The 15,203-nt window shown below is 47.8% G+C and overlaps 1 protein-coding gene across 3 annotated transcripts in view; it reads left to right on the forward strand.

Annotated features, from left to right (window-relative positions):
* The window catches only part of pdlim2 (PDZ and LIM domain 2 (mystique)), a 54,831-nt gene that overhangs the window by 11,490 nt on the left and 28,138 nt on the right, over window positions 1-15,203 (forward strand). For all 3 annotated transcript variants that reach the window (XM_062542633.1, XM_062542635.1, XM_062542634.1), the window contains exons 3-6: window positions 1,112-1,263; window positions 6,856-6,925; window positions 8,543-8,694; window positions 10,416-10,488. In XM_062542633.1, coding sequence (XP_062398617.1) covers window positions 1,112-1,263; window positions 6,856-6,925; window positions 8,543-8,694; window positions 10,416-10,488 — 447 coding nt within the window. The remainder of the gene's footprint in view (window positions 1-1,111; window positions 1,264-6,855; window positions 6,926-8,542; window positions 8,695-10,415; window positions 10,489-15,203) is intronic.

The raw sequence follows: 15,203 nt of genomic DNA on the forward strand, positions 1-15,203 counted from the left end.
TGTGTGTGTGTGTGTGTGTGTGTGTGTGTGTGTGTGTGTGTGTGTGTGTGTGTGTGTGTGTGTGTGTGTGTGTGTGTGTGTGTGTGTGTGTGTGTGTGTGTGTGTGTGTGTGTGTGTGTGTGTGTGTGTGTTGAGTTGCTCTTTGTGATTTCCTTCCTTATGTTCTCGTCTGGTATAGGTTTTCCCTCTCTTAGGTTTTAATTGGGTCGCTGCCCCATTGACAAGCTAATGGCCCTACTTACCCGCACCATAGCTCCTTTGCTGTGTTTTTGTTTGTGTGTGTTCACAGAAGGAGTGTTTGTGTTTTTTTTTCATTCTCTAAGTGCTCAATTTGCATGTACACTAAGCTTTCTGAACAAACAAGGTTCTAAGTTCAGCGTCCAAAAAAACACTGGTGTGATGTAGCTTTCTTAGGACTCCTGAACTGAACTGCAGCCTGCATGGGTCTATGAACCCAAACAGAGGGTCTTTCTTCTCCCCCACTGGACCCCTGGGCTGCCCTCATTAACCCCAAAATGCCCCAGTGTTTTTTTTCTCTCTTTCTGTCCCCGTATCATAGCCCGTGACATATGGAGGGCCAAATCCGAGGTCATGCCCTTTGTACTTAACCTCTATAAATGACACATAACTGGCCCTGCTGTGTGCCCATGAGCCTGATGTCCAGGCGTATCTCTGTGGCCTCTCCATGTCTGCCTGCTGTGGCATCGGTGATCAACAGCAAAACACACACACACACACACAAACTCACGTTGTGGCTTTTAATGAGGTTTCCTCTGACACTGCCCTTTGACACGTGCATGCTAACTCCAATCACCAATCCCCCCCCCCCCCCCCCCCACCATCTTTTGAGTTTGGAAGTTGGGAGAGACATTCCTCGAGTGGTGAAACAGAGACATTTCACACCTTCGTCTTGCTTCGTTCGTGTGCCCTCGTCTTTTCACTGTGTACTCCTCCTCACTCTCACCCCTCGCCCTCTTCCCTTCCCTTTCATCCATTTTTGAAAATGAAAGTCTGTGATTTGAATGTGTGCTTAACAGTGTCTGCAGTGTCTTAACACTGACTGTCTGTGCCCCCCCCACCCCCATCCCCCCCCCCCCCCCCCCCCCTGCAGGTGAACGGAGGGAGTAAGGCGGAGAAGGCCGCCCTGCAGCCCGGCGACATCATCCTGGAGATCAACGGCGAGAACACGGGCGACATGCTGAACGTCGAGGCCCAGAACAAGATCAAGAACTCCCAGACCCAGCTGCAGCTGCTGGTGGAAAGGTAAACAAGGCCAGACGCTAGACACACACACACGGCACCACGAGCACACGGAATACCACGGATACCGCACCGCGGACACGATACACTTGGAAATGAACGTCTCTTTATGGGCCGTATTAAATCTTCCTGCTAATCCCTTGGCCGAGGTGCTTATCGGGAAGACGCTGTTTATCTCAAGTGTTTATCTTAAGTGTTTATCTTAGCCAAATGATTTGACATCTCTCTGGGCGCACCATCGCTTCCCCTGTTTCGTCTGTGTTTGTTTATTGGGTCATCTCAGGCCACTCTCTCTTCCCCTGTCACCACGGTGCTGTCTGTGGCCTCGCTGACTGCTTGTTCCTTTTTTCAGGTTTCCTCTCCCTCTCTCCCTCCCTCCCTCCCTCCCTCTCTTCCTCCCTCCCTCCTGTGTGCACAGTCTGCGTGTCTGACAGTAATGGTGACAGGAAGACGTTTCACACCGTCTTACTTCGTTTGTGTCTCCCTCGTCTTGCACTCCGTGTACTCCTCCTTCCTCTCGCCCGACACACACACTCTTCCTTTCCCTTTCATCCATGTAGTCACTCACTTCCTCCGTACTCTTCACCTCCGTCCTTCCCCCCCCCCCCCCGTCCCTTGTTTATTTGTTGGTTATACTCTGTCTGTTAACACTTTGCAGCTTCCTTAAAATTACTCTTAGGGCTCGGTGTGTTTGACAGGACTTCCCACGTAGAGCACACTTGTTTCTCGTAACGCTTCCCACCGATGTTTAGCGCTGATGTGCTTCATGGCTCTCCTACTTTGATAGTATGTTTCGATACGGCGCAGTCATCTAAATGAAAAGGCCTTCTTTATTAGTTGACTGGAATGATAAACACCCCTCTCTTGTGCAATTACCGTTCGCTTTCAAAATAAATGACATGTAACAAACAAACCCTTGCAGAACCCACATGGTGCAGACACTCAAGACACACACACACACACACACAAGGCACACACACACACACACACACACACACACTCACACTAAGGGCATGCACGCAACCACCACACACACATACAGTATACTCACATTTAGGGCACACACTGTAAACAATGTGTGCCACACACACACACACACACACACACACACACACACACACATTCACACTTAGGGCACACACACACAACCACCATACACGCATATATTTAGGGCACAAACTGTAAACAGTATGTGTTCACACACACACACACACACATACATACATACACACACACACACACACACAAACTCACACACACTCACACACACTCACACATCCTCCCTGCCTGCCTCAGGTCCATGTGAGTGGATTTTTCCCTTCTGACCTCATGTCTCTGTCCAGGCCAGAAACAACACAGCGACTCCCCTACACAGACAATGGCACTCTGTAGAACTTTCAGCTGCCCTCCTCAAACACACTAGGAGTGTGTGTGTGTGTGTGTGTGTGTGTGTGTGTGTCTATATGTATGTGTGTGTGTGTGTGTGTGTGTGTGTGTGTGTGTGTGTGTGTGTGTGTGTGTGTGTGTGTGTTCATAGGATATACTCAATTTCACTCCTATTAGAATCTCCTCACATAATATGAGCTTGTGACCTCAAAACCTCAGTTGTATGTTAGCTTCCCGTTTCTAATTTCAGTTACTCGTGTACCTCTTACATAAACACCCTTGTCCCTTGTCTGACACACCAGTATTCCTTATGATCGACTGAAAATAGGCACACCACAAACCATAATGCTTGTCCTACAACTTTTACCTGAATACATCATAGACTAACCCATGAAGATGTTCGAAAGCTGCTCAAAGAGAAGGCATTAGAAACTATTGAGCTGGTTGAAAGTCTATCTATGTGAGAGATTCCTCCTCCCATCGCTAGTATCCATCAGACCGTGACGCTGTAATATCCCACCTCCTCTCTAATGACCTCCCGATCCCCTCAGCACCTCCAGTAAGTGGCCTGCCGCCCGCGCGCTGTGAACTCTTCTCACCCCCCCCCCCGTCTCCGTCTCCGTTGCATGTCATGTTAGGTGAAAACAAACTGGTCGTTCGGGAGTGTCCAGCTGCTGTGGCCCTTTGATGTTCATCCCCCTCTGCCATGTGGTTCGCAGCACTCTCACTCGGGAGAGGCCCCTGTGGATGTGGCCCCTCGTTGGCGTTGTGGGAATGTTGCGTTCTGAGCTGAGTGGACTGGAGGGCTCAGCGAGGGGCCTGCGGGGAAGAGCGTGTGATTTGCGGCTTGTTCTCGCTCTCCTCGTGTTACCTCATGGAAGGAGATTATCTGTGGAGGTGTCACGCTGAAGTTCGGATGCCGTATGTTAAAAGAGCCTTAGGTGAGGGTCCCCCCCCCCCCCCCCCCCCGACCCTTCCCACATACAGACCAGAGTTCCCAAGCACTCTTATTGAATAACGAATCGGCCGTCGTTAATCATGTTGATGTTTCTCCGACTCCACTGTAACTGTTTTGGGTTCAGTTGAAAGGTCAGCTTTATGGCAGGACGCAGAGCCTCATTCATCCCGGTGCTGTCCAGATAACTAGCGTCAGATTCGATGTCTGTGATATATTCCACTTGCTGATCCAGCCCTCGCTTTCCCATGTCCTGGTCGGCTTCATAAGCGGCGATGGAGATCTTTTCCTGGCTCTGCCTGTGTTTCGCCTGCCCTCTTGATTCCTGGTGCCCCCCCACCCCCAAACACCTTCCCATAATGAATACTTTCTGAGGGAAAACCAATGCCATGTCCTTTTCCGTCAAAGGCAGTTTAATAGATTTATAGCCTCATGATGGGTAATTAAAGATGTTGCTGTGTTGTTGTCTCTCTTTCTCTTGCCCTCCGGGCGACATAGTCATGGGTGGTGTGCATGTCAGCAATGCCTCAGTTAGCAGTCTCCCCACACACACACGCACAAGATTGGCATAGAGCTGGCACCGCATATCTGAGACTTTAAGCGCTTTGTTCACAGGGAATGTTTCTGCACTGATCCGAGCTTTACTTGGATGATCTACATGTCTTCAGCTTTGCTTTCATCCACAGCTGAGATGACTGATGGGAATAAGACCGGCAGAGCCAGACATGCCCGTTTAATGGGGATTATTTGTAAAGGGCCTCCAGAGCATGTGCCACAGACGATGCCAGTAGGGGTAAAAAAACATAACATCACAAAACCGGATCTCCCCCTCGCCAATGTCTATTGTCCCTCACAGGACATGATAGGAAAGTGGCCATTGCGAGACTAATTTGTTCTGATCCACCCAATTACTGTTAAAACCCCAACAGCTGTAGGTGGTGTTGGACGGCCGAGGGGACCGCATTACCACACTGCTGGCACCATGCAGTCTGAGCTTCACCAGGACATGTAGTTCCTGCTTGTAAACACTATTGTGCACGGCAACAAAAGCCATATTGAAGGCATCTTTAAAAAAACAAAAAAACAAATAGATTTTCATTGAACCCCTTTTTTTTTATCACAGAAGCTTCATCCAACCCACTAATAATCTCCTCTGATGCCAACAGTTACGATAAGGCTGAAAGCTGGACAAGTCTGGGAAAGATTTTCTAGCAAACACTTTGCTGAAGGATGAACACCCCTTAAACAAATGTGTTGAAAATAGCTAAACTTGTGTTGTTTTTAACACATCTCTATGTCCAGATAGGGACAATAAAGTTTGTGTTTTTTCTAACACATTCACTTTAAATGTAATGTGTGTAGGGCCTCAACAGGGGCCTTTCTTTAGGGAGGAAGCAGGTAACGTGTACTGTAGATTGCATCTGTCTTTCCTACAACACGGGTGTCATAAATAGTCTGGTGGACCTATAGGACAGGTAGTACTGCACATGCATTCCGTTCAGGCCAAGAGATGCCTCACGGGCAGGCTTTAAATTGCACAGGTAACAGGGCCGAGCATATTCTGTTAGTGAGAGTGTAAGACTGTTAAGCAGCTCTTTGATTTATGTCTAGTTTCCGTGCTGCACCAACCAACAGCAGGGCGATTAGTTTCACTGCCTCAGGGGTTATGTTTTTTTTTTTTTTTTTTGACACGCAATTCTCTGCACACTCAGAAATGTTCATCAATTCCTCGGATTACATTGCGGGTAATGAACTGGGCTCAAATATCAAAAGGTTAGATTGGTCTCATATTTAACCCTGAACTTGACCCTGTGCTTGTGTGAGCTCATCTGGAAACTACTGTTGCTTTTGGCCCCCTTTTGTCCGAGTTAGCATATTCAGATTGAGACTCAGCAATGGAGCCTCACGTCCAACACTATTTTTAACCTTCCAAAAAAGCCAAGACTCGCTCGGGTTCCAGCGGTGGCTCCCTTCTGTATGTGTCTGTGTGTGTTACTAAACTCTGCTACTGACTTCTGGTGGGTCTCACCAAGCTTCCAGGGCAGGAATGTGTTTTGAATATATGTATTTTACAGTTCCTCAGTCCACAAATCAACCCACCCTCTTACTCTGACACTCCATAGAATGTTTGCCTTAGGATTTGCTCAGGCCATTATTTGTGACCGTTGCGGAGGGATCGTATTTTGCCTCCAGCTGGTATTCGGCAGGGGACCTGCTCCACAGTCTGTGAGGAGACTTTGAAACGTCTGCACGGAACCCTGCTGGAGGTGTCTTTCCAGGCCGTTTAGTACCGGCATCCAGGGCCGTCCTATAAGGGCCATTAGCTCTCGATCCGCCACGGAATTTGTCCCTACAGAAAGCCAGCGTCTGCTTTTACCGCACCAAGGCTTTCCTACAGCAGAGGGCCCGGGCTCTGTTATTGCTGGCGCCGCAAGTGCCTTCGTTTTTTCCCCTCCCCTAAAGGAATGGGTTCAGTAAAATGTCTCATTAAAATAAGCCAAGATGAAGCTGGAGAAGACAGTTCAAGCCTTTCCCGCTCACACTCGCGAGGAATCTGTTTGAAGTGGGCCAGTTGGTTGAAATATGCGCGTCGGTTTCCAGCGTGTAGCCATTATCCCTCATTGTTCCCGGGATTCTTGAATCGAGGAGGCTGCTCTGATATTCTCCTGCAGTTGCTCAAGCTCTGCGAGTAAACACACCAAACCCATCGTGCCAAGAGTCCTTTTTGGAACATCAGTCAATCTGCAAAATATAAGAGTCTCACTTCCCATCAGTCGACCAGCACACTCCCCCACATGCCTTAGAGTTAGTCTCTCGCTCTCGCACACAGAATGTAACTCTGTGGTTTACTGGAGTCCCTCTAGGTATACTGGCAGCCTAACTTCCTCGCTGAATTGGACTCTTGTGCAACAGGCAGGGAGCCTTGGTATAACTAAGGACTTTGTGTGCTTCTAACATTGAGTAATTCAAGACAAACATTTGAAAGCATCATGTACTACTACCCTTGTCATGATGTATTACTCTGGGGAGCGCTCTGACAAGCTCTTTGGTGGTCTTTTGTATGTCATCTTTTGTTCGAGTCTCATGCACAACCAGTTGTGTGGATTTCACAGATCCGCTCTCGTTTCCAGCTGCCCTCTGGCACGGTATCCTCATATCATATGTATGCATTAAAACTATGCTCCGGTGAAAAGGGAAGTTGTTAGTAATGAATACAGTTTTCAAATGACTCAATATTGTCTTCTGTCCCACAGGCCTGATCCTCCCACGCCGGGACAGACCAATGGGATCACCACCCCGGACCATCTGGTGGGCCGCTTCCAGGTTAGTATTTCACAGGTCTGCTGTGAAAAAGGGAAAACGATCTCCCATCCTATTACAGTAGGTGTTGCACTTAGGTTGTCAAAAGATAAAGACTAAATGTGTGTACAAGTCCTGTACTTGGGTACTGCCCCCATTTTTAGATTAAGCTTGATCTTGATGAATTACTGTGGCATTAGTCCAACAATTAAAAAAAAAAAAAAATACAGTACATTCACAGACGTTGTTTCAGAGTTTTCCTCAGTTTCCTTCAGATGTCCTCAGTAGAACATGCATTATGAGATAAGGAGCGGATGCCATACGATAACATGTCAAAATGAAAGGTGTGCCAAATGCATACCATACAATTCTGGCCAAATAGCGATCCAACGTGTTTTTCGGTCCGATATCATAACTCTTCGTCTCAGTGCCGAAGGAGCCGTGTGGCAGGTCTCCTGTTTCACTGTGTCTGGTGTGACACGGACATCTCTTGGCCCGCGGCTCTCTCCTCCATCCTCCGGGCATCTCCCGAGGAGCTGCTTCTCATTACGCAGGAATGGCTCTATCTATTTATCTAAGATTTATTGAAGGTCAAGAGGAGTAGAAACGAGATATTTTAGAACATTCTTTTTCTCCCTCTACCTCATTTGTCGTCGTTCTCAGCCATAATTCTGTGACGGTGAGGAGCGGGAGAGGGGATTGAGGCATGTTGTAAATCACGGGGAGGTTCCTGCGTTTTATCGTCCAGAAAGACGGGTGTTGGATTGCCAGTGCAGCAGCAGAGTGAATCCCGACAGTGCATGTTTTTTAGTAGAATCCTCTAAGGCATATTATTTTACCTACATGTTACTGATTTGGACCGGTTTTGTGTTCAGTCCCCATATAATTTCCCAACTATTAGACACAGCTTATACATTGATTTTGCAAAATCTCTTCAGCTATGAGGTTAATACACAGGGGCAGTTAATATGGTATTGATATGATGAATATGATTTTGTACTGTACTCATTCCTTTTACAACTGGTAACAGATGGATTGTTACAGGTATACATGTTTGTTTCGCAGAGAAAATGTACCAGTCCTTTTGTCGTAGTGCAGTATTTTGCAAATAAATGTATGAAGTTGGCATTTACCTCCAAGTTTACTGGATGCGCACAGATATAGGATCAGAACAAAAATCACCAGTGTCTGCAGGAGGTGGACAGATGCTCTTTAGAGTGATGGCACTTACTAGAGCACATTATCTATGGTTCTATTTTAAAGTTTATAACAGCTAGCTGTAAGTATTTGCACGTTTTTGTGACTTCAAGGAGAACTCTGGCGATTTTTCACACATATTTCTGTTTCTGGAGGTCACAGAGTTTTGCTGCTACTGTCTGTGGGAAATTAGCAACTTTACATATAATTGTATATTGGAATTGTGTGGCTGTGTGCATGAACTGGGTGTTCTTATTTGCATGGAATTCTTTCTGTTCAATTCAGTTTGCTTTATTAGCATGACTGTACATATTGTGTTGCCAACTCATAACAATAAAACTGAGGAAAAGATAAAAAAAAAAAAAAAAAAGTAACAGTAACATGAGAAGTCTGTCGGGAAAAGTGTGGAAAATGTTTGTGAAAAGTTTCTCTTTGTGCCCTTAGGAGGCAGTCCAGGTGAGCAGGGACGAGAATCAGAACTACAGAGAGTACACCATCTCCAGCCCTGCGTCCGTCTCTCCTGGACCCTACTCCCCCGAGCCGCCCGCAAGCCCCGAGAGAAAGACCGATAGAATCACTCCCACCAACACTAAGAGGTAGCCCACATCTCACCACTCTCACCTGCTCAAGTTCCTCTTGCCCTGGTTTCATATCGACGGCCATAATACAACAAAGTGGCATTTGGTTTTTTTTTTTGTGTTGGCCAGTCGGGCAGGCCACCAAGGGAACTGACGTTACTAGCTGCTAGCTCAGGTTTCTGGCGCACCCACAGCTTCTGTAATGCCAGAAGTTTCTCAGCTTAGTCTCTCACTAATGACTAATGGTGCAGCACATAATGATTTGCTTCTCTGTCAGACCCATTTAGAAATCTACCTTGGTTTAAGGTCTCAGACTTAACTCACTAGAAGTACTGTAGAGGTATGTCAAGGAGGAGGCCTCATCTAGTGTAGCTGAATTGAATTCAGTCAGACTCGACATTGAAATGTACCATATCCTCCCTCATCACCTCCATTGTGAAGAACGTGTCCTTGACCTGTTGAAGTTGTAATCCTTGCCATTAAGAGCATTAGATGGACTGTTTAGCCTGTAGCTCTCTGCAATTAAGAGATTTAAGCAGATTTCTCACAAAGAAAACTAAAGACGGGCGGAGAGAAAATGGATCTTTTCGTAGAGGCAATAAAGAAGTCCATATCAGCGGCCTGTCCATGTCCCCCTGGATAGTTTCCACATTCCTGTGCAGCTGTTCAAACAGGGCAAACGCATTTCAGGAGACGTCGTCCTTGCCAAAGATAATGTTATGAGGAAAAAAAAAAAAAAAAAAACGCCAATCCATTACTATATGGACATTTTGGGCTGGGCACTGGGATACTTTGGCCGATCAGAAAGCAGTCACTTTGCTTTGGCAGCTCAAACCACTTCTGAGAAGATGGAGGTTATGAAGTGTCAGTCATAGATATGATTGCCATGAGGCCTGGTATGTTATGGTGACACACCAGACGACTTTGACCCGTAGCCCTCAATCGGGCACAAAGGATGTGCATTGGATTTCCCACTCGCTTCCATCTCCATTCAGACGAGCGGCGCAGGGAAGGGAACAGTGCGCTGGCTTTCCTGTCGGACCCTGTCCTGTCCTGTGCACTCACTGAAAGGTCACAGTTCAGGTTGAGTGACTGCAGGAGAATGGACACCCTGTCTGTCTGTCTCTGTCTCTCTGTCTGTCTGTCTGTCTGTCACTCACTCCAGCCTCTCTTGTTCTCACTCAGCTGTCCGCTCCCTGAGCATTGCAATGATCAGACCCTTGAAAGCTCTGAAAGGTCACAGTTCAGGTTGAGTGACTGCAGGAGAATGGACACCCTGTCTGTCTGTCTCTGTCTCTGTCTCTGTCTCTGTCTCTGTCTGTCTGTCTGTCACTCACTCCAGCCACTCTTGTTCTCACTCAGCTGTCCACTCCCTGAGCATTGCAATGATCAGACCCTTGAAAGCTTTTGAGGCACATTCCAGGTGTCAGTGCTGATTGGCTTAATTTTTGAAGTGTTGTCGGGTCCTTCTGAACTCTGTCTTTTAAGATTTGTTTTTTTTGAAAGTCACAGTTCGAGGCATAAGTAGTCAATCACAGCAGTGCAAACATAAAGCGTTTGCCATCTGACATGCAATGTTGGGTCAGAACCAGTTCATTTGTTTGACAGGCCCGAAATGTGGAATCGGAGAAAGCGTTGCCTCTGATAGCCAGTGTTTTTCCAGTGTCATTTTGATTTCCAACTCGGTGGTAATTTCCAAGTCAGCAGTTTTACACCTAATCCTTTCTCCTCTCCTGTAGCCTGCAGCAGCTGCGGTCATGGTCCCCTGAGGAGAAAAATCCCAACCATCGACTCTCCAGGCCTCTCTCACAGGTAGGTACTCTACTCTCAGAAGCTGTGAAATGAACAGGAACGGGACCCGAGAACCTTTCTTCCATTTGGATTTATCCTCCCCTCATTGAAAGGCTAAGATGTAGGAATCAGTAGGACAACAAAGAGATCCCTCTAGCATGAATTAGTTACCCCTCTGAGGAATGTCACATGGACATAACTCACCTCACATTCGCTTGTGGCCCATTTATTTCCTTTTGTGAAGTGTTCAGAATGACTTGTCAAGACTAGTGTTATCTCAGTAGTTGTCTCAGTAAATTCTCAGGATTTGCATCCCTCTGGCTCCTGGCCTGGTGCTTTCACGTGTTTGCAAATTGATTTATAGCAAAGATCATTAAGGGCGGAGCAAGATACTTCATGAGAAGCCACTTCCTGGAACCCGAATCGCAAGAGGGAGGGGGAGCAAAATCCCCCTTTATGCAGAGATGTTCCATTGAAGTCTATGGACATGACACGCATGACACACCCCCTTTATGCAGAGGAAGTGATCCCCGTTTTGCGCCCATAGACATGAACTACGACGACGTATCTTGCTCCGCCTTAAGGATCTTTGTATATAGTCATAGTATATACAGGTCTATATATCAATTTGCAAACCCATGAAAGCAGGTCTCATTAGACCTCAATTAAGTACTTGGTCTACAACTACTGTATGCACAGATACTTTAGGCTGTAATGAGACCATGATCACACTGATGCCCACATTACAAGGATCAATTCAAGACCATGGAAGGAACGTAATGTCCGCAACACTGATAAATTGCTCCCGGTTTAATGAAAGAATGCAACGTTTCGACCCTACTGGGTCTTCATCAGGCAAATCAATGATCAATCAATCAATTCAAGACCAAACATAAGTATGTTACAGTACATTCATACAATACATTTACGGATCATTTCAGAATCACAACCAGAAGTTCTCCTTATTACAGCTGAGGGAAGTCAAGGTCAGGGACCCAGATGCAGAGCCATAGAGAGAGAGAGTTGCGACACGCTTTGATGTCGCCGCCACACGATCAAAAGTTCCAAAAAACCTGTGCTGAATGGCTGAATTGCAGGAGGGTGGGATGTACTTCTAGATGCTGGAAGGTGTTATCAATTAACCCATTAACTACTGACCAAGAGATTGGCTGTAAACAGTTCCAAAAGTCCCATAACAAGGAAATAGCCTGGAAAAAGCGCTGCCATTTTTTCCTATGGAGGTCTATGGGAGTGTCGCCACTCTGTTTTATCTACCGCTCTGCCCAGGTGTATACAGACTGTATGCCAATTAGTTATGCCATGGCCAGACCACCTGTGTGAGGTTGTTGAGTGAGATCAGACCGGGTCTTCTAATGAGATGTCATTTGGCCTGGCCACACAATCGGGGATTGCAACATTTTCCGGTCTTACGTGGGATGGGAAGTAGCTAAATTTGGTGACCACGCTGCGCAGGTTTGATATTTTCATTGCAGGTGGAGTTTGTAAACTTTAAAGGTCATGTTGCCATCAGGTTGGAAGTGGTTTACTTAAAGATCACTGAGAGGAAGAGATTTAATGACTCGCAAGGGGGGGAAAAAAACAATAGATGTGACCTTTAGCAGTTTGTTGAGCTTGTTAGTGCAATCTGCATCCACTTTGACATACGCAAGTAAAGTACGGGTTTGGGGGTAATCTTCGTTTTAGTCTCCCACTTTCGCCATGCTCATTTAGTGTTCCAGAAACAAAAAAAAGAGGGGTTCCAAAAGCCTCTGGAAACAGTTCAGTGAACGAGAGGTTTTTTCTTTCCTGTGGGAAAATTCATTGTGAGTTATTTAAGCTATGTGGTACTGCTGGATACCGAGGCGAGCCGTCATCCCTGCGAGACTGTTACAAGGCAGAGTTGACAGGATAGGAAAAAACATGCGAGCCCTTTGATGCCTCGAGGATCCATAATGACATTCCAGTCATTTTGTGAGCTTTTGAACATGTCAGGGGAAGTTACATAAACATGGTCTCTGTGACCTACGTATCAGCTTCAGTCCCAATATAGTCGGAGCCTGTGTTCCTTGGAGGGATCAGGGGTCTTTTGAAGCAGCCATTTTGGGTCTGTCCTCCATACAAGCATGTGTTCTTTCTGGTGTTCTTGCTACACTGAAAGTAATTTGGTCAGTTGGTCTCACTACAACTTGCTGGGTGCTGTTCATTGGTAGCAGATGTGTCTTATCAGTAACTCAGGCCAAGGCCCACAGCTCTCCTGTTCTATTAGAGAAAGCCATGGATGGCCATTACAGAGGTTAGTGGACACAAAGCCCTCTTGAAACCTTACCCCGATTATGGTCAGTCTGTGACCTCTCGTGTCAGACCGTTTTGAAGCTGGAGAGTTAGCCTTTGGTCCTGACCATTGCCAGCTTGTAGTCCTGAGTCATGGATGTTCGAGAATGTTCGGTTGAAGCTGGAGAAAAGGTAACACCCAGCCAACCAGCGTTTTCCTTTTATGTCGATTCTGTGTTTTTTATGTTTTCGTTCTTGGTCAACATGGGTTTGCGCTTTTTTTTGCCAGTTCTCGGTTGGATGCCCCGTCGACGCCACATGGGAAAATATGCCACCGTCAGACGGAAAGCAGCGCCAGGAATGGAATTCTTGTATTATCCCTCTCCCTCAGAACATTAAATTACTGCTGTTTTTCGGCTGTCATTTCAAGAAATCGAGAGGGCTTCCAACTGCCCTGAGCGGAATGAAATGTTGTTGTTTTGGGGGGAGGGGGGGGGGGGGGGGTTGGTCAGCGAATGAGATGGTCGGAGGGGAAAGATGACCCTGGCCTGCTGCTGTCGTGTGCGTATAAATCCAGCTCTGATTAGGAGCGAGGTTTACAGACAGGTCAGGGCTGATTTGGCGCGGAGCTGTCGGGCTCCTCAGGCCCAGTGGTGGTCAGTTTGGGGAACGAGGCACGCAGCCGCTTTGAAGAAGGCTGCCTTAAAAGTGGCCAGACCGTTGCGAGTGTGGCCGTCATTAAGTACTCGTCTGGGTTCTCGGAGAGGAGCTTTGCTTTTTTTTTCCAGACCCTTTCCTTTTCCTCTCTTTTTTTTCTATCAGCAGCCCCTGCGGAATGCGGAGCGTTGCATGCTCGTCCGTCATGCGTGCCTGTTTGCACTGACCTTACGTGTTTGTGGTGTTTATGAAGCTAAGAGGGCCAGGGGGGGCTCAGGACCTCCTGCTCGGGACTTTCGTCCGAGTTATTTCTGCTCGGCCCGCATGGCTGGAGAGGAATTTGAAATCGGCCCGACCCTGTATACCCCCCCCCCCACCCCTCATTTCTCATCTCCGACCGGATCCCTCCATCCATGTTCCTCTGGGATCCCGCTCGCATTCCTCGCCTCCTTTTGCATGCGCTTATCAGTCTTTATCCGTCGCGCTAAAAAAGCTCCTCTTCCTGTTTGTGCGTTGCATATCTTCGCCTCCACGTGTGCGTGCGTCTCCACTCATGCCAGACTGGCTAGTGGGCACGGGCGCTGGGGGGTGGTGGTGGAGGGGGTGGTGGGTGGAGGTGGAGGGGGTGGTGGGTGGAGGTGGAGGAGATGGAGTGCTCCCTCAGTTCACACTAGATACTATCACTCTCCACCCGCTCAGCCCCTGAGACAGACAACATGGCTCTCGCAGGGTTAACAGTGTTAATGTACCTGCGGTTTCTGAAGCGCTCCCCAACCCCCCCCCCCCCCCCCCCCCCAACCTCTCCCCCGACCACTTCCTGTGTTTTAGTTGCAGGAGGGAGCAGGGGAGAGAGAGAGAGAGAGAGAGCTCTCGGCTCCTGCTGCTGTCAGGTGTGATGTGTTTTCGAGTGTGTGTGGCTGGATGAGAGTGGCTCGTTGGCTGGCTGGCTGAGGCTCCCTTTTCCTCATGTCGAGGTCGTGGGCCTGAAATTGACACCCCCCTACACACACACACACACTCACACACACACACACACACACACACACACACACACATGCACACACACACACCTTTTTGACTGTACAGTACACATAAACTTTCCACAGATTCACTGACTGGGTCTCTTTTAGAAGACATGGTCATGTGTACACACAGGCATGCATTCACAAAAATGCAGGATACAGGAATTCTCCTGATTGTATACACAGACACACACACACACACACGCGCGCGCGCGCGCACGCACACACACAGACGCACATCCACACACTCGGACACACACACACACACACACACACACGCACACGCACATCCACACACTTGGACACACACACACACACACACACACACACGCACACGCACATCCACACACTTGGACACACAAACACACACACACATACACATACACATACACATGCATGCACACACATATGCCACACACACACACACTCCCTCCCGGTGGGACTGGCAGGGCCTCATCGTTGGCCACTGAGTGTTATTGGGGTGCCCTGCTCTCCTCACTGGGCCCTCTGTCCCCCTCGGCCAGGGCAGCCGTATCAGGTGATCGGCTCAGAGCACAAGTGTCACACACACTCACACACACATACATACACACACACACACACACACACACCCTCTTCCCCTCACACACACTCACACACACACATGCATATGCACATACTGATGCATGCACACAAACACGTACACAGTAGCTCCTCACTTGATTCCTGCCATTTTGGCCTCACTATTAGCGGAGGCTCGTCGTGGTGTTGGATGTCCTGAGAAAGGCCTTGTGTACAATAGCTGCT

The sequence above is a fragment of the Sardina pilchardus genome, chromosome 8 (assembly GCF_963854185.1).
Source record: "Sardina pilchardus chromosome 8, fSarPil1.1, whole genome shotgun sequence".
In the NCBI taxonomy this organism is placed as follows: Eukaryota; Metazoa; Chordata; class Actinopteri; order Clupeiformes; family Clupeidae; genus Sardina; species Sardina pilchardus.